General features: G+C 38.0%; 1 protein-coding gene across 4 annotated transcripts in view; it reads left to right on the forward strand.

Moving 5' to 3' along the window:
- KATNA1 (katanin catalytic subunit A1) overlaps positions 1-17847 on the forward strand; it is a 35851-nt gene extending 18004 nt beyond the window's left edge. For all 4 annotated transcript variants that reach the window (XM_082633527.1, XM_082633526.1, XM_082633525.1 and 1 more), the window contains 7 exons: positions 5941-6062; positions 7848-7953; positions 9168-9326; positions 14980-15106; positions 15621-15755; positions 16125-16251; positions 16980-17847. In XM_082633527.1, coding sequence (XP_082489653.1) covers positions 5941-6062; positions 7848-7953; positions 9168-9326; positions 14980-15106; positions 15621-15755; positions 16125-16251; positions 16980-17178 — 975 coding nt within the window. In that variant the 3' untranslated portion in view covers positions 17179-17847. The remainder of the gene's footprint in view (positions 1-5940; positions 6063-7847; positions 7954-9167; positions 9327-14979; positions 15107-15620; positions 15756-16124; positions 16252-16979) is intronic.
- The last annotated feature ends 834 nt before the right edge of the window (positions 17848-18681 follow it).

Consider the following 18681-nt stretch of genomic DNA (forward strand, 5'->3'; position numbering starts at 1 on the left):
AACAGTGAGAGGCCCGCGTACCGCAAAAGAAAAAAAAAAAAAGAGGAGATCTTATCTGTGTCTTTGCTGAGTGTAGACATGACTTATGTGCTAAAATCCTCAGGACTTGACAGCCAAAGAACAAGTGTATAGAATAGATTTTCTTCCCAACTCAGCCAGTGTGTCTTTGTTGGTAATATACGCCCAGTGTTGAGAAACTTACATTTGGGGAGATCAGAATAATATATTTCAAACAATTATAGAACAATTAGATGCTAAACTGGTGGTAGCTAGTGACTAAAAATAGCAGAATTCTTAGAAGGAGTTGGTAGTAGTCGGAAAGCTTCATGGAAGAGATAAAGCCATTAAGTCATAAAGAATGAATAAATTTTTTTTCCTATTAAAAACCTTTTGTTACCTATTCAATTAGAAAATCAGAAAATAGAACAAGTGAAAAAAGAAAACTCAGACTCACATTCTTACCCACCCAGAGTTCTGTTAATCTCATGGTATATGCTTTTAATCCTTTTCTATTGCGTAATTTTTTTTTTAACGTAACCGGAATCATAAAGTAGCCTGTTCTTTTCAATTATCAATGTATCCTAACAATCTTTCTGTGCTGAGTTGGTCTATTCCTCTAAATAGTAACTGTACAAATGACTAAAGAAAAGGAAATAAGAGCACAGAAACAAGTGTCTTCAGTGAAATGTCTCTCTTAAGTCTATTGCCCATTATGCAAATGAATTTTTTTTTAGTCTTGAGTTTTGAGAGCTCTTTATATAGTCTAGAGACTAGTCCTTTGTCAGATATGTATTTTGCAGATAGTTTCTTTAAGTGTGTAGCTTGTCTTTCCATTGTTTTAGCAGGATCTTTCACAAGGCAAAAGATTTTAATTTTGGTAGAGTCCAACATTTCCTTTTATAAATTATGCTTTTGGTGTCAAGTTTATAATTCTTTGCCTAGCCCTAGATCCCAAATTTTTTTTATTTTTTTCTTAAAAGTTTTATAATTTTATGTTTTACATCTAAGTCCATGATCTATTTTGAGTTGATTTTTGTGTAACGTGTGAGACTTAGGTCAAGGTTCATTTTTTGCCTATACATATTCAATTGCTCCAGCACCATTTGTTGAAAAGGGTTTGTTATAGCACAGGGAACTACATTCAGTATCCTGTGATAAACTATATGGAAAAAATATGAAAAAGAATGTGTGTGTGTGTATATATATATATATAACTGAGTCACTGTACTGTACAGCAGAAATTAATACAACATTGTAAATATACTTCAATAAAATAAATTTTTTACACCTTGCTCAAAAATTATTTGGGCATATTTGTGTGGGTCTGTTTATGGGCTCTCTCTTACGTTGCATTGATACATGTATCTGTCTCTCAACCAGTACTCCACACAGTCTTGGTTACTATACTGTGTTATATACTGTGTTATATATATAGGAAGCTTGAAATTGGGTAGACTAATTCATCCCATTTTATTCTTCCTTTTCAAAGTTATTTTAGCTATTCTAGTTCCTTTTTTTTCATGTAAATTTTGGAATCAGCTTTTCTACATCTACAAAGAATCTTTCTGATATTTTGATAGGAATTATGTTAAACCTATGTATCAGTTTGGGGGAAATTGAGATCTTTGTTACACTGAGTCTTCCAATCCATGAACATGTTATCTACTTTAGATCTTTGATTTCTTTCATCAGCATTGTGTAGTTTTCAGCATACAGGTCTTGCATATATTTTGTTAGATTTTAAACCTAAGTATTTCACTTTTCTAAGTGACTGTATCAGTGGTATTGTATTTTTTATTTCAGTATCCACATATTTATTGCTAGTATATAGAAATACAAGTGACTTTAAAAATTCTTTTAAATTGTGGTTTAAATATGTATAATGTAAAATTTACCATTTTAGCCATTTTTAAGTATGCAATTCTTAAAGTGCAATTGAGTACATTCCCATTGTTGTGGAACTATCACCACATCCACAGAACGTTTTTAATTTTGCAAAACTGAAACTCTGTGCCCGTTAAACAATAACTCCCTGATAAGGAAAACTCTATTTTTCTTTCTGCTTGCTACTTACAAAACACTTCTGTACTCCAAATGTGTAGGATTGTTTTTCCACATCAAGCAATTCTTTGACACCAGTTGTGTGTCCTACAGTCTAACTCAACTGGCCTCAGATCCACAGGTTAAGAGTTCAGTTGCACAGGGTGCCTCCACATCACATGCCAGTTGCAAGTCCAGCTTGTCACCTGTGCTTCTGACCAACTGGTATAAATCAGAGGTTACCAAAACTCCCCCCTTGGGTTTGATAATTTTCTAGAGCAGCTCACAGAACTCAGGAAAACAGTTTTCTTACTAGATTACCAGTTTATTACAAAGGATGCAATTCAGCAACCGCTAGATGGAAGAGAAGCCCAGGGCAAGGTACGTGGGAGGGACGCAGAGCTTCCATGCCTTCTCCAGACACACCACCCTCCTAGCACCTCCGCATGTTCACCATACCCTATCCTTTTGGGGTTTTATGGAGGCTTCATTACGTGGGTATGATGGATTAAATCACTGGCCATTGGTGATTCATTGAACCTCCAACCTCTCTTTCTCCCCAGAGGTTGTGTGGTAGAACTGTAAGTTCCAACCGTCTAATCACAAGTTTGGTTCCCCTGACAACGGTCCCCATCCTGTGATTAAATAGGGGCTTTCCAAAAATCACCTCATTAACGTAAACTCAGGTTGAGTTGAAGGGGCTTGTTATGAATAACAAAAAACACCTCTTTCACCTTTACTGCTCTGGATCTATTTCAGGAGCTGGGAACAAAAACTGAATATTATAACAAAAGATGCTTCCATTGCTCTTATCAGTTAGGAAATCATAAGGGTTTTAGGAGTTATATGCCAGGAATAGGACTAAAACTAAGTATGTATTTCTCATTATAAATCATAGTATCACATTCCCTGTTCCTTCCCCCTGCCCACAGCCCGTGGCAACCACTATTCTACTTTCTGTCTCTGTGAGTTTGATTCCTCTTAAGTACCTCATATGAGTGGAATCATACAGTATTTGTTCTTTTGTGACTGGCTTTTTCTACTTAGCATAATGTCTTCAGGGTTCATCCATTTGATAGCATGTGTCAGAATTTCATTCCTTTTTAAGGCTAATATTCCATTGCATGTATATACCATATTTTGTTTATCCAGTCATCCATCAAAGGACACCTTGGTTGCTTCCACCTTTTGGCTTAACCCACCAGGGAAGTCCCTGCCAACACTTGTTGTTTTCTGTGTGTGGTTTTTTTCGCTAGGTAGTTTGTTTTAGCTTTGTAACAGTTTTGTAATAGCCGTCCAAGTGGTGTGAACTGGTATCTCACTGAGGTTTTGATTTGCATTTCCCGACTTGTTATGTGTATTTAGTATCCTGCCATCTTGCTGAAGTCATTTATTAATTCTAGGAGAAGTTTTGTAGATTCCTTGGAATTCTCTGGGTAAACATCATGCCATCTGAATTTCTGTATTTCTTCCTTTTGGATGTGTATGTGTATATGTCCTTTTCTTGCTCTGTGACACTGGCTACAACTTCTAGCACTCTGTTGAATAAGTGTGATGAACATGGACATCCTGGTCTTAGTGGGGAAAGCATTCAGTGTTTCATCATTAAATATAATGTTAGCTGTAGAATTTTTGTGTGTGCTTCTTACCAAGTTGAAGAAATTCCTCTTTATCCCGAATGGATGTTGAGTTCTGCCACATGCTTTTTGGCATCTGTTGTATGATCATGTACTTTTCCTTCTTTGCCTGTTAATATGTGGATTATATTGATTTATTTATTGTTTGAATTTTGAACTAGCCTTGCATCCTTGGAATAAACCTCACTTGGTCATGGTATATAATTCTCTTTGTATCTTACTGAATTCTATTTGGTAATATTTTGTTAAGGATTTTTGCATTTATCTTTAGGAGGGATATTGGTCTATAATTTTTTTGTTTTGTTTTTTTAATTCTCTTTGATTTTGGTATCACAGTAATAGTAGCTTCATAAAATGAATTGGAAAATGTTCATTCTGTCTTCTGGAAGAGATTGTGTAGAATTGGTAGTTCTTGTTTAAATGTTTGATAAAATTTTCCAATGAAACCATCTGGGCTTGGATATCTTTTTTGGAAGTTTTTAAATTATGAATTCAGTTTCCCTAGAAGTTGAAGGGCTGTTTAAATGATCTTTTTCATAATAGTTGAGTTGTGGTAGTTTGTGTTTTTCAAATAGTGATCCGTTTTGTCAAAGTTGTCAAATTTATGTCAAATTTATTTTGAGCACCAAAAAGGAGTCTACATTCTTTTTAACCTCTCTACTGCTTTTCTTTTACCTCCTGGTAGTTGCTAGTATTTTCCCTTAGAAATGTCAAAATTTGAAATTCCATAGCTCCCCTTGGCCGACCTGTTATAGAATTGTTTCTCCTTTCTGCCTATCTGAAATTTGTTTTGCTTTGTCTGCAAACATTCCCTCAGCACTGTGTTCTATGGGAGAAAATAAGGTGAAAACTGTTGATATAAAGTGCCTTCTTATATTTGTGTTTCCCTGGGCTTGCAGTTTAAGTTTCTAATAGTCAGGAACAGTGTCTTTCTATCCCCCGCAGCTGCTCGTACAGAATAGATTAGTATCTGTGAATGAATAACAACTTCATAAATACTTAGAAGAAAAGATAACCTCCTCTTTTAAATGTTATACAACACATCCCCTGAATCTTTAATGTTCCTATTGGATACTAAATATGTAAATTGTGAGATAGGCACTCATTTGGTCACCTAGTGTAAGACTTTGAATATCATAAATATTGGTTAAGTCTAGACATTAGTACTGACTTTAGACAGCACCAGTGACAAAGAAATCATCATGTTATGGGCAAAAAAATGTTATGGATTTTGGAGATGGGGTAACAATCCTAGTACAAGACCAAGTAAATGATTACTTACACCAACATAAAGTTTCATAAATTTTCTTGGCTTATAAAATTCACGACTGTCTCAGCAGTTTTTTCACAGCACCCTCTAGGGCAAAAAGAATACCCACCCATTTGAAATTTGTTTAAAACAACTCTTTATGTCCCAGCAACGCCTTTTGGACACTGTACAGTTTCTCAGACCTTGGAGTCATAGTGGACATTCCACTGTCATTCCTCTTCCACATTGATTTTTCCCAGTATATGTTTTATCACAGCAACTGCCAAAAATCCAGCTTCACAAAAAATATGGGATTATTGAAAGGAATGCAGCAGTCTTAACATAGAAACTGTGAACTACCTCGAGCTGGTAGTTCACCCAATGTTCAAACAGGTGTTTCTGTATTTCCCTCAAAAATCTGAAAAATCCTGCAGTGCCCTGTGAGTTCACTGTTGTGCCTTGGAGTGCTTTAGTGTGCAGCTTGCGGCCCTAATGACTGTCATCACAGAGGGTGGGAGGGGAAATCTCTCCGAAGGACTGAGGTGTCTTTTGGAGGGATGTGGGAATAGTGAAAAGGGATGTTTTGGGAGCATCAGTGGGGACTGAGTATGTGTTAAAGATTGACCCATAATCTTAGCTAAATAAACCATCTGTCTATAACCTTATCTCTTCTAAAGCTTTGAGATAAATGCCATACATATCTAATATTCACTAGGGACTACAATTTATCTCAGTATTAATTTTTACTATTGTCAGTTCATATGCATAATATTTTTATTCTTCTTTAATGCCGTTGTCATACTTTTTATGTAAAAATAAAAATTCAGTATGAAACTCTGATGTTGATGTAGAAGGATGACTTGTAGTCTTTGATTCTGTCCTTATTACTTGGTACTATTACATTAGCTTTTTAAAAAATGTCACTTGAGTCCAGTCTTTGTTTCTCACTCATAGAAACAAAGTATAATTTTTGAGTCAATCAAAAGCTCTTGTTTTTTCTCTCTATTTGTGTAGAACAAATCACCTGCTGCAGTTACAGAACCAGAGACAAATAAATTTGATAGTACTGGATACGATAAGGACTTAGTAGAAGCTTTGGAAAGAGATATAATTTCTCAGAATCCCAATGTTCGATGGTAAGTTATATCACAACAAAATAATTGGATGTTGCTTTTTGGAACAGAAAATGGAACAAATGTGGGCATGTGCTGAAGATCAGTCCTTGAGGACAGAACCTGAGGACATACAATGTGAGCATGACACATAATGAAAAACTTGACTTTGGTTCAGGCTGTACCAGTTTTTGTCTGAGATTTTTTAATTTAATGAAATAAATAAATAATAAAATTTTTATTAAATTAAAAATTCTACATACAGAATGGGAACAAGATCGCAGAAATTACATCTTTTTGGGACATTGTCCAGTGGTAAAATGGCAGTCATTCTTATGCATGTATATTGCTTGTTATCTTTAGGTTTATACAATATATGTTGCTTTTATATCAGAGCAGTGGTTCTCAACTTTATTACTGTTATATCTAAGGGATAAATTAGGAGTTTGGGATTAACATATACACACTGCTACATATAAAATAGATAACCAACAAGGACCTACTATATAGCATAGAGAACTGTACTTAATATTTTATAATAACCTAGAAGGAAAAGACTCCCTTTGGAATAACCTAAGGGAAAAGCCTCTGAAAAAAAAATAGATATAGTTGTATGTCTAGCTGAATCACCCTGCTGTACACCTGAAACTAATACAACATTGTAAATCAACTATATGTCAATTAAAACATAAATATTATATCAAATCAGAGAACTGTAATTTATCACAGTGAGTTATAAATCTCCCTTTCCCACAAAGTTAGGTACCTTCTGTTATACGTTTTTTGTTAAAACTTTAATTATTTTTAGGTATCGTTTTGAGGGATATTTTAAAATATATTATCGTGTCATATATCATAATATAGTATCGTGCCAGGAGTACCGGTTGCCGTAGCAGTAGTAACGTTCTAGTGGTGGGAGATGACTTCACGGCAGTCTCTGTGATACCCTTTAATCTTGGTGTCCGGGCTTTCCTGGTGGTGCAGTGGTTGAGGGTCCGCCTGCCAATGCGGGGGACACGGGTTCGTGCTGCGGAGCGGCTGGGCCCGTGAGCCATGGCCGCTGAGCCTGCGCATCCGGAGCCTGTGCTCCGCAGCGGGAGAGGCCACAGCAGTGAGGGGCCCGCGTACCGCAAAAAAATAAAAAAAAAAAATCTTGGTGTCTATCTCTTGATAGGGTTGGGGGCAAAACAGCAGTTTTGCAACCTCTGTCTACTTTATGCCCTTTTTCTTCTTTATGGGTTTTTTTAATGGGCTTATTATTTCCAAATCATGGAATTTACGGAATGAGCATTTTAAGAGCAGAAGTTTAAAATGAGATGGCATAATAATACTTAAATTGTAGGCCTATAGACCTGTGTTCTCATTCACCATGCTGAAAATCATTACTCCCAAGAATTGAAGATTCAGGGACTTCCCTGGTGGTCCAGTGGGTAAGACTCTGCGCTCCGAATGCAGGGGACTCGAGTTCGATCCCTGGTCAGGGAACCGGATCCCGCACGCTGCAACTGAAGATTCCCCACACGGCAACGAAGATGCCACGTGCTGCAACTAAGACCTGATGTGGCCAAATAAATAAATAAATAAATATTTTTAAAAATTAAAAAAGAATCGAAGATTCAGATTGTGTTCTTTCTATATCCTGGTTGCTGTGGCAGGCCTCGTCACAGTGTGTTAGTTCACTAGTGCATAGGAAGAAGCTTAGCATTCTGTCAGCAACGTAAAATCATGTGCTTTCAGCGATTCTCAAGAATGACTACATAGAGTTAAATATGTGATCTAACGTTGTTGATAAAATATCTTCTCTTTCAGGGATGATATTGCTGATTTAGTAGAAGCGAAAAAGTTGCTTAAGGAAGCTGTGGTGTTACCAATGTGGATGCCAGAATTCTTTAAAGGCATTAGGAGACCATGGAAAGTAAGTGTATTACTGTAACGGCATTGTCAAAGCAACTGACAAGTGCGTTGCTATAGAAAGCCAGTATTTATCTGTGTTGGGGGGAGTGGGAGGAGAAAGTAGAGGAGGTGAAGAAAATTTTAAGCTATGTTGTGTTATTTAGAACTTTGTTTAGACCAAGAGCTACTGCAAGGTTTCCAGAATAAGAAATAGGTACAGGACTTCCCTGGTGGCACAGCAGTTAAGACTCCGCCTGCCAATGCAGGGGACACGGGTTCGAGCCCTGGTCCAGGAAGATCCCACATGCTGCAGAGCAACTAAGCCCATGTGCCACAACTGCTGACCCCACGTGCCACAACTACGGAAGCCTGCGCACCTACAGCCCGTGCTCTGCAACAAGAGAAGCCACCACAATGAGAAGCACGCGCACCGCAACGAAGAGTAGCCCCTGCTCACCGCAACTAGAGAAAGCCCACGCGCAGCAACGAAGACCCAACACAGCATAAATAAATGAATGAATGAATGAATAAATAAATAAATAAATTTACTAAAAAAAAGAATAGGTACAATGTGATATTTGGAAAGTTGGACACATAGCAGATTTATAATAAGCTTACATTTGCATATATGAACAGGTCACCTAATGCAAAAATGCTCCATTTTACGTGTTGTGTTGCAGAACTTACATCTGTATTTCTTGGAATTGTTCTTAAGAAATTAATAAGATATATCTGTATCTAATGAGTACTTTTTAAAAGTCATGTGCTGATATGGAAAGAGACTGTCCAAAACACTCTTGGATTTGGGAAATGTGCTAATGGCTAACTCTGTACTTAGTTTTTAAAATTCTTGAAAGGTTAAGTGATAAGCAAGATACAAAATTATAGACATACAGCTATGTAAAAAAAAAAAACTAATTTGAGCAAAAAGAGTAGCAGGAAATATATCCAGATACTAATGGTACCTGTGTTAGGGTATGATACTATATCAGTACTATAATATTGATTATATTTTTTCTCATCTCTTAGTTCCAATTTTTTAATAATGTGTAGTTACCCTACTTTTGTAATGGAAAAAGTAAATTTGTGATAAAGTATCCTTCTGTTTATCTTTGTCTTTTACTTGTCTTAATATTATGTGTAAGTTGGTTGAAAATTGATCCTTAGTAATGGAATTCTTGTGAATTAGAACAATGGCACATAAATCCTTTGCTGATGCTATTATATTCCCAACAGGGAGTGCTGATGGTTGGCCCACCTGGCACAGGAAAGACCCTCCTTGCTAAAGCAGTAGCTACTGAATGCAAGACAACGTTCTTCAATGTCTCTTCATCAACTCTGACTTCCAAATACAGAGGAGAGTCTGAGAAGCTTGTTCGTCTTCTGTTCGAAATGGTGAGTGCTTGAGCTAACTCTAATGATTCCTCTAGAAGGGGAGAAAGTGAGTTGTAACTACAGCATGTAGAATCACTAGGCAGGATGCTTTTGTGCCCAGAGTGTGATTCCTGTGCTCTTGAAGGTAGGAAATTTTTATTCAATACTAACATGAATAACTTGCATTTCTCTTTGACTCCTTTTCTCTGGAGGAAAGGCTGTCTTTGTTAGCTTTTGGACATGCTCATGTTACGGGATCTGCATTACTGATCTGCTATAGGAATGTGAAATTATTACGGTTTTTAAATCAGGCTTAGTTATAGTAAATGCAGTATTAGAACAAAAATGAGAAAAGGTGAAAATCATAAGTAGATATGGAACTGAGATTACCTCCAATCTATTAACTATATCAAATTCCCTGAGTTTAATGACCCAGTCTTTGGATTAAGTTCTTCGCTTTGAGTTTCTTTTTCCTTCTTCCACTGCCACTCATCTGAGTATCAGTAGAAGAAATGTAATTCAACAAGTTCTGGTTGAGTGTTTAGGTTGAATTCAACAGCTTTTTAGACTTCAGACTTTAAGTTTCACTTACTATTTCCGTCTTACCTCATTTAAGAAATTGTGTAGTTATATGCATGAGGACAGAGTTATGTTTATTATATAGATAGTGAAAAAGATTTACATTCCTGGTCATGGTGGACAAAACCTTAGATGACCATGCTAATATTATACCAGATCTTCCTTCCTAGGCTGAGAGTAAACAAACAAAACCCCTCACAATTTCGTGTTACCTGTTTTCTGTAAAGGCTTCTTCCTGTTTAAAATTCCCATTTTCTTTCTCCTTCAACTTCGATAATTCATAAGGCAGGATGTAAATTCTGATAGTTTCTTATGGATTATTAATAGTCCATCCCACAATAGGAATCTAATGGAGAACCTCTTAGATCATTTTGAAAAATTAGCTTGCTATTTGCTTCAGGGGAAAAATTATATTGTCAGTATTCCAGAATAACTAGGCCTTTTTATTTATTTATTTATTTATTTATTTTTTTTTTTTTTGCGGTATGCGGGCCTCTCACTGTTGTGGCCTCCCCCGTTGCGGAGCACAGGCTCCGGATGCGCAGGCCCAGCGGCCATGGCTCACGGGCCCAGCCGCTCCGCGGCATATGGGATCCTCCCAGACCGGGGCACGAACCCGCATCCCCTGCATCGGCAGGCGGACTCTCAACCACTGCGCCACCAGGGAGGCCCCACTAGGCCTTTTTAAAACGTAAGCTAGGGGACTTCCCTGGTGGTCCAGTGGGTAAGACTCCACGCTCCCAGTGCTGGAGGCCCGGGTTCGATCCCTGGTTGGGGAACTAGATCCCGCATGCGTGCCGCAACTAACAAGTCTGCATGCCGCAACTGAGACCCGGAGCGGCCAAAATAAATAATAAATAAATATTTAAAAAATTTTATTTAAAAAAGTAAGCTAAATAGGGTGAATGGGAACTTCCCTGATGGTCCAGTGGTTAAGATTCCACGCTCCCACTGCAGGGGGCACAGGTTCAAACCCTGGCTGGGGAACTAAGATATCCCACATGCCAAAAAAGAAAAAAAAAAAGTAAATAGGGTGAATGGCTAAGTGTGGCCTCTTTAGAGTCCGGTGGCCTGGGTTTAGATCCCCCTTCTGTCACTTTCCTAGATGGCTAACTGTGGGAAAATTCCTCTCCTGTCCCTCAGTTGCTTTATCTATAAGAGGAGGACAGTAATTTAGGACCTACCTCTGTAATGTTTAGAGGGTGAAATCAGCCAATACATGTAAACTGCTTAATACAGAGCCTGACTCATAAGGACTCATAAATATTAACTGTTACTTTTTAAGAGTTATTTGATTTTTTTTTAATGTAGGGTTTTATATTCAGGAAAAAGGACTATTTTCTTCTATGAGGCTAAAAAGCCTCTTACAAAGTGGTAATTTGCAATATTTTTGTATACTGCGGTTTATAAAGACATATCCAACAACTTATTTTTTACTGGCTTCCCTGGTATTGCCTAGGAAAATCTTAACCATCTTTAAATAAATCCTTGCTTAGCTGGAGCGTGCTACTTTGAGTTGCCCACTTGGGCAGTGGCTCAGTCACAAACCAGTGCCTGCAGATTGGAGCTTCTGCCTTTCTGAATTTTGGTTATGGCTCATTTGAAACCACCTTGATTTTCTACTGTTCATCATATGGACTCTCTCGAGTAAAATTGTACTGCGTCTCATATTTTGGTTTTGACTGCTCTACAGATGACTGCCTCTCTCTTGAGTGCCCCTCCCCCCGAATCTCTCAAAGTGAGCATTCCTCAGGGCCTGTATTTTGAATAAGGCCACTTAAATATTATAAAAGTCTGTCCAGGGTTTTTCACATGACATGGTAACAAACACATATAAAAACTTAATTGTATAGTTTTTGTTGTATTGTCAGGAACTTTCATTTTCAAGTGTCAGAAATCTAATCAAATGAACAACAATCTCAGTTGTTCCAGCAAAATTCCAGAGATTAATGTTTGGTCTCTTTTGAGTCACATGCTTATGCCTGGACCCTCCTGGGACTCCAGCAGAGTTGGCCTCTCTTGAAGTAATGGAATAAGAATGAGAAAGAGATGATTTACAAATGAAAAAGAGAGCTTCTCTTATCAGAAGGAGCCATGCTGTGCAGGCAGAAACCATTGGTTTCCTCTCCAAGTCTCTCTACATTACTTTCTCAGGTCATCCAAAGCCAATTTTAAATGTGCCACATAGCCTCTGCTTTAAGTCAGAACTTTCTACACACCCTCAGTATTTGGGAAGACTCAATCTAGTAATTTTTGCTTGAAATTTAATTTTTGTTGTTGGTTCTGTTGGTAGATGGTTGCTAGCTAGAATTTCAATTATAAATTTTCTTGCATGTTTGCTTTTATCTTTCTTTCCCTCCATCCAGTTTATTTTTCTCCCTCTGTTTCTTGAAAAGAAAGTACAAAAATGTTTGTACACAGTACCTAAGATCCAAGTAAGGATACCTTATTAAAAATGTATTATTAGGGCTCTTGGTTAAGAATCTGCCTACCAATGCAGGGGACACGGGTTCGATCCCTGGTCCGGGAAGATCCCACATGCCACGGAGCAACTAAACCCTTGGGCTGCAACTACTGAGTCTGCGCTCTAGAGCCCACAAGCCACAACTACTGAGCCTGCATGCCACAACTAATGAAGCCTGTGCTCCTAGAGCCCATGCTCTGCAACAAGAGAAGCCACCACAATAAGCCCACGCACTGCAACGAAGACCCAACACAGCCTAAAATAAATAAATTTTTAAGTGTATTATTATTATTATTGTTATTATTATCTTACTATCCCTTTGGAGGCAATAGATGACTTAGAATTCAAGTTTTTAACTAGAAAAGAAAGTGAGATTTAACTGTTAGGATTTTCCAAGTGAACAGAGTAAAACTAAGTCTATACTTTGGAAGCACTGTGCTTTCAACACAGTTAATCGCCTCTTAGAGGATACTGAATTATAACCTCATGGTCCAAAGAATTTATGGACCCAGTACAATTGCGTGTTCAAATCTGTAATGTTCACTTGCCATTGTGGACTTCCATTTTTAGAAGAACCTTTAAAATGCTGTTTGATCAGTTAAGCTCTGTTTTGAGAAGTCTTTGTCATCATTTATGTTCAAGCTTTCTTGGGCAGTGATTCTGTAACTTTGGATATTTTGCTTAAAAAATGATTAACAATAAACATTAGTTACTATAATAAAATGCTTCTTATCATCTATACTCCAATTTAAAAAAAGTCTACTAAAAACAAAACAAACCAATAAGCAAATAAAATTAAATGCCTCTTCAGTCTCCTTAAGAAACGGGTGATACTATTGAGTCTTACACAGCTGTTTACTAGATAATACTTGACTAGATCTATTAGTTAATGGATCAATCTTCCCTGTCCTTTGGTTTGGGGAAGAAATGCATTTAAGGTACAAAAATAAACTTGGGGGATATTATTCAGCCATAAAAAAGAATGAAGTGCTGGGTCTTCCTGGTGGCTCAATGGTTAAGAATCCGCCTGCCAATGCAGGGGACACGGGTTCGATCCCTGGTCCAGGAAGATCCCACATGCCATGGAGCAACTAAGCCTGTGCGCCACAACTGCTGAGCCTGCGTACCACAACTACTGAAGCCTGCATGCCTAGAGCCCATGTTCTGCAACAAGAGAAGCCACTACAATGAGAAGCCCACATGCTGCAACGAAGAATAGACCCCACTGTCCGCAACTAGAGAAAGCCTGCATGCAGCAACGAAGACCCAGTGCAGACAAAAAAAAGAGTGAAGTACTGTACATGCTACAATATAGATAAACATTGAAAACATGCTAAATGAAAGAAGGCAGACACAAAAGGCCACATATTATATGATCCCATTTATTTGAAATGTCCAGAATAGGTAAATGCATAAAGACAGAAAATAGATTTGTGATTACCAGGGGCTAGGGGGAGGGAAGTATGGGTTATTTTTGGAGGCAGTGAAAATGTTCTGGAATTTGATAGTGATGATGGTTGCACAACATTGTTAATATACTAAATACTGAATTGTCACTTTAAAATGGTTTAAATGGTAAATTTTATGGTATATGAATTTTATCTCAAAAAAAAAAACTGAGGCCATTTAAATTGACCTCTAATTGACAACTTAAGAGGATAAAAATCAGTTGACCCTTGAACAACGTGAAGGTTAATCCGCATATAACTTATAGTGAGCCCTCTGTATCCACAGTTCCTCTACATCCTTCGGTTCAACCAACCACAGACTGTATAGTACCGTAGTATTTACTGTGGAAAACTGTCCACATATGAGTGGACCCATGCAGTTCAAACCCGAGTTGTTCAAGGGTCAGCTGTACTTGTATTAGTCAAATGAAAAATGGCCATTTAATTAGAATCCCTTAGAGGGAATCTGTGTGATTTTATTTAAGGTAATGGTTCTCTTTAACAAAAATTTTTCTACAACTTAAGAACACTTGTCAGTATCTGTAAATGTCTTCCCACCATTGTTGTCCATATTATTGTAGTGTACAGGATAATCCTGTATTTATATGACTCATAAACAAATACATGTTGAATGTAATCAGTTATAGTATTGAATAGTATAAAAAATTGCCAGGCTTCCCTGGTGGCACAGTGGTTGAGAGTCTGCCTGCTAATGCAGGGGACATGGGTTTGAGCCCTGGTCTGGGAGGATCCCACATGCCGCGGAGCAACTGGGCCCATGAGCCACAACTGCTGAGCCTGTGCGTCTGGAGCCTGTGCTCCGCAACAAGAGAGGCCGTGATAGCGAGTGGCCCGCGCACCGCGATGAAGAGTGGCCCCCGCTTACCACAACTAGAGAAAGCCCTCGCACAGAAACGAAGACCCAACACAGCAAAAATAAATTAATTAATAAAAACTACCCCCAACATTTAAAAAAAAAATTGCCATATAAGATTTAAGTATATGATAGGTCTATATTAGAAGCTGTGTTTTAGCTGTTCCAATTCTATCCTCTCTCCCCAGTATTAGGCAAAGAGGGAGAGATGCACAGGGTGGCAGGCTCCACAGCTCTTTTCTAATTGCTAAACTATAGATGACTTTTAAATGAAATAAAAGCCTGGTGTTGCATGCTTTCTCCCTTTAGGCTCGATTTTACTCTCCAGCCACCATATTTATTGATGAGATAGATTCCATTTGTAGCCGCAGAGGGACTTCCGAAGAGCACGAGGCAAGCAGAAGGGTGAAAGCCGAGCTGCTGATTCAGATGGACGGTATGCCTGTGTCTCTGCGTGAGCTGAGCAAGCGCCACTCATAGTGCTGACCCACACAGCCCCAGTGACGCGGGGCTGGCCAGTAGGTCCTGGAGATTGCCAGCGTTAAACTGGGTGCACTGACAGTGGTGACACACCAGCAGTTATGGCTGTTTATTCACAGGACACCCTCTGTCATACACACTGATCTCATTTTTAGCCATGAAACTGAAACAAGTGCCGATTAATTGGCCTTAGAGAGGGATATGTATGGTTTTGAAGAAGTTTTTAAAGTACTATGTAGTTGTGCTGAACTAGTCTTTTGATCACATCTATTTTGAGTCCTCTGTTTTGCACACTGCAGAAACTCATTTTTCTTGGACCACAAATTCACATACGTACCCCGTTAGCTTTATAAGTCTTAGGGAGGCTTGATGATTACCCTGCTTTTAATGTTGTGCTAAATATTTGATGATCTTTAAGTAGTTGAGCTTTGTTTTTTATTTTTTTTACTGTGTTCTTATCCTTCCTCAAGGTGTTGGAGGTGCTTCTGAAAATGAGGACCCTTCCAAAATGGTTATGGTTCTGGCAGCTACTAATTTTCCCTGGGATATTGATGAGGCTTTAAGACGACGTCTTGAAAAAAGAATCTATATTCCATTGCCATCAGGTATCTTTATTTGAATCAGAAAGGTCATGTTAACTCTTAGGTAGTTTGGCTTAGAAATTTTAAAATTTGGTATTAATTAACTTTCCAAGACAAATGTAGGATGTCTTTCCTTATTTTAACTGGTTTGGCTATATTTGGAGCCTAAAGCCTTGATACTAGGAAATTTAAAATTCAATGAAATACTTCAATTTTAAAAAATAAAAATTAATTAAAATTTAAAAATAAATGCAATAAATTCAGTAAGGAATAGGTCTTAAATTTTTTAAGAAAATGAGCTCTAAGAATTGGAAAACAACTTCTCAAAGTAGACTGGAGAAAATAAAACATTATGTTGAAGGCTTATATTTATAAACTTGTTTCTACAAATAGCAAAAGGCAGGGAGGAGCTATTACGAATAAGTCTACGTGAGCTGGAATTGGCTGATGATGTTGACCTTGCAAGTATAGCAGAAAACATGGAAGGTTATTCAGGTGCGGACATTACCAACGTGTGCAGGTATGAATTATTTTGGAAGCATAGGTGGTTTTTTTTTCTTTTTTTTTTTTTAAGCATAGGTTTTTGTGGGTATAAACTTCTATTATGAAGTTTTTTTGCTGAATTAAGATAGATGAAGATATATACACTACCAAACGTGGGGTAGATAGATGGTGGGAAGCGGCCGCATGGCACAGGGAGATTAGCTCGGTGCTTTGTGACCGCCTGGAGGGGTGGGATGGGGAGGGTGGGAGGGAGGGAGATGCATGAGGGAAGGGATGTGGGAACAGATGTATGTGTATGACTGATTCACTTTGTTATAAAGCAGAAACTAATAAAAAATTTAAAAAAAAAAAAAAAAAGATAGATGAAGAATAAAGACCCACATTATAATCTAGTCAGATACACAAGTTTTGGTATTAAGTTAGTGTTACCTAACAGCCTCTCTCCTGTCTCTGTGATGCTTATTCTTTATATTATGGTACACTTTTAATAAAATTTAATTGCTATCTTATTATATCCTTTTAATGCTTCTTGGGCTTTTTGCTCAGATTCAACTGCTAAAAAAACAACTCAAAAACAGGCCTTATAGTCCAGTACTGGATTCTGTGCAGTACTACATATGTATATGTAATAAGATAATTACAGAATAACATACGCACTGAAAAATTTTTTTGTTTACACGTTTTTACTCAACCAAAACATCATTTTGTGGTTTTTTGTTTTTGCTTTTTAAATTTAAAACCTAGGGATGCATCCTTGATGGCAATGAGAAGGCGTATTGAAGGTTTGACCCCAGAAGAAATCAGAAATCTTTCAAGAGAAGAAATGCACATGCCTACAACTATGGAGGATTTTGAAATGGCTTTAAAAAAGGTTTCTAAGTCAGTATCTGCTGCAGACATTGAAAGATATGAGAAGTGGATATTTGAGTTTGGATCGTGCTAAATTCTCACACGTAAACTGTGAGAAACCTGTTTGAATAATAATTAAAAGTAGTATGTCATTGCACCAAGCGCTATATTTTTTTAAATTTTCATAATGGTAAGAGTGAAAAAAAAGTATGATTCTGAATAAAAGAACTTTTTTAAAGTTACAAGCCAACTTGTTTTACTTCAGCATTACTGTATTTCTCTTTCACTGAGGACAAATGTTGCAGCACAGATGCTATTACTCAGCTTGGAAAACTGTCTTCTATGTATATCTAAGGATACCATCTTCTCTTCCACTGCCTGCGGCTGCTCTTCCTTCTAAAGAATAAGACTGGCTCTAGCTCCACAGGTGCCAGTGCATAGCTGAAAATTCCTGAACATTTTCATACAAGTAGCCATTGGATGCATGACCCACACCCAGTGTGCTTTCCTTCCTGCGTGGTGGTATGGTAACTTCCCTCCTCGTCCTGAGAGAGCTTTAAAGGCCCTTCATTTTACTGTGCATTTAGAAGGAAAAAATATATACATCTGTATAAAACCTTGCCTGCCTGACTTTATTCTGCCTATGTAAGAGGCTGCACTGTAGGCAAGTACATACTTTTAAGCCTGTGCTGCTCACTGTACTCCAGTGAGACTCATTAACCCATCACTCATGGATACCAAGCATAAATAAAATATGTGATGGTTAATGGTGGCAGTAAAAGTTAATAAATGAAATAAAGGTTCATGGTATAAAATTTTAGGTAAGATTTTTATTTATAATTACTTGTAAAAAACACTGTGGCATCCCAACCATAGAAAACAGAGCCTCAAGAAGACTGAGTGTCTTGCCGTGGTCCCAAGCCTCACAGGTAAGCAGTCAGGCTGGGAATTGCTGACTGCAAAGTCTACACCCTCCAACAAAAGCCTCCTACATTGTTCTCCTCACTAGAATCTTCAAGCTTATGCTTAATGGATGAAATAAGACGCTGTCATCATTTAAAGTTAGAACTGGTGATTTCTAGCGACTGAGAGAGTAAGGAGGACATAAAAAAATAAAGTGTTACCAGCTGGGTGACTTGAGGATCAAATTGTAAACCGCCTACTATGATTTATTGTCTATAATATGGAGATAGCACATTACAGGGCTGTTATTCCTCATTAAAAACACCTCGGCGGGACTTGTCTGGTGGCACAGTGGCCTGCCAATGCAGGGGACACGGGTTCGAGCCCTGGTCCGCAAAGATCCCATGTGAGTCTGCGTGCCACAACTACTGAAGCGTGCGAACCTAGAGCCCGTGCTCCACAACAAGAGAAGCCACCGCAATGAGAAGCCCATGTGCCGCAACGAAGAGTAGCCCCCGCTCACCGCAACAAGAGAAAACCCGCGCACAGCAACGAAGACCCAACGCAGCCAACAATAAAATTAATTAATTAAAAAAGAAAAAAGAATCTGCCTGCCAATGCAGGGGACACAGGTTCGAGCCCTGGTCTGGGAAGATCCCACATGCCATGGAGCAACAGCCCGTGTGCCACAACT

The sequence above is a fragment of the Mesoplodon mirus genome, assembly GCF_964341445.2.
Source record: "Mesoplodon mirus genome assembly, chromosome: 10".
Lineage (NCBI taxonomy): Eukaryota > Metazoa > Chordata > Mammalia > Artiodactyla > Ziphiidae > Mesoplodon > Mesoplodon mirus.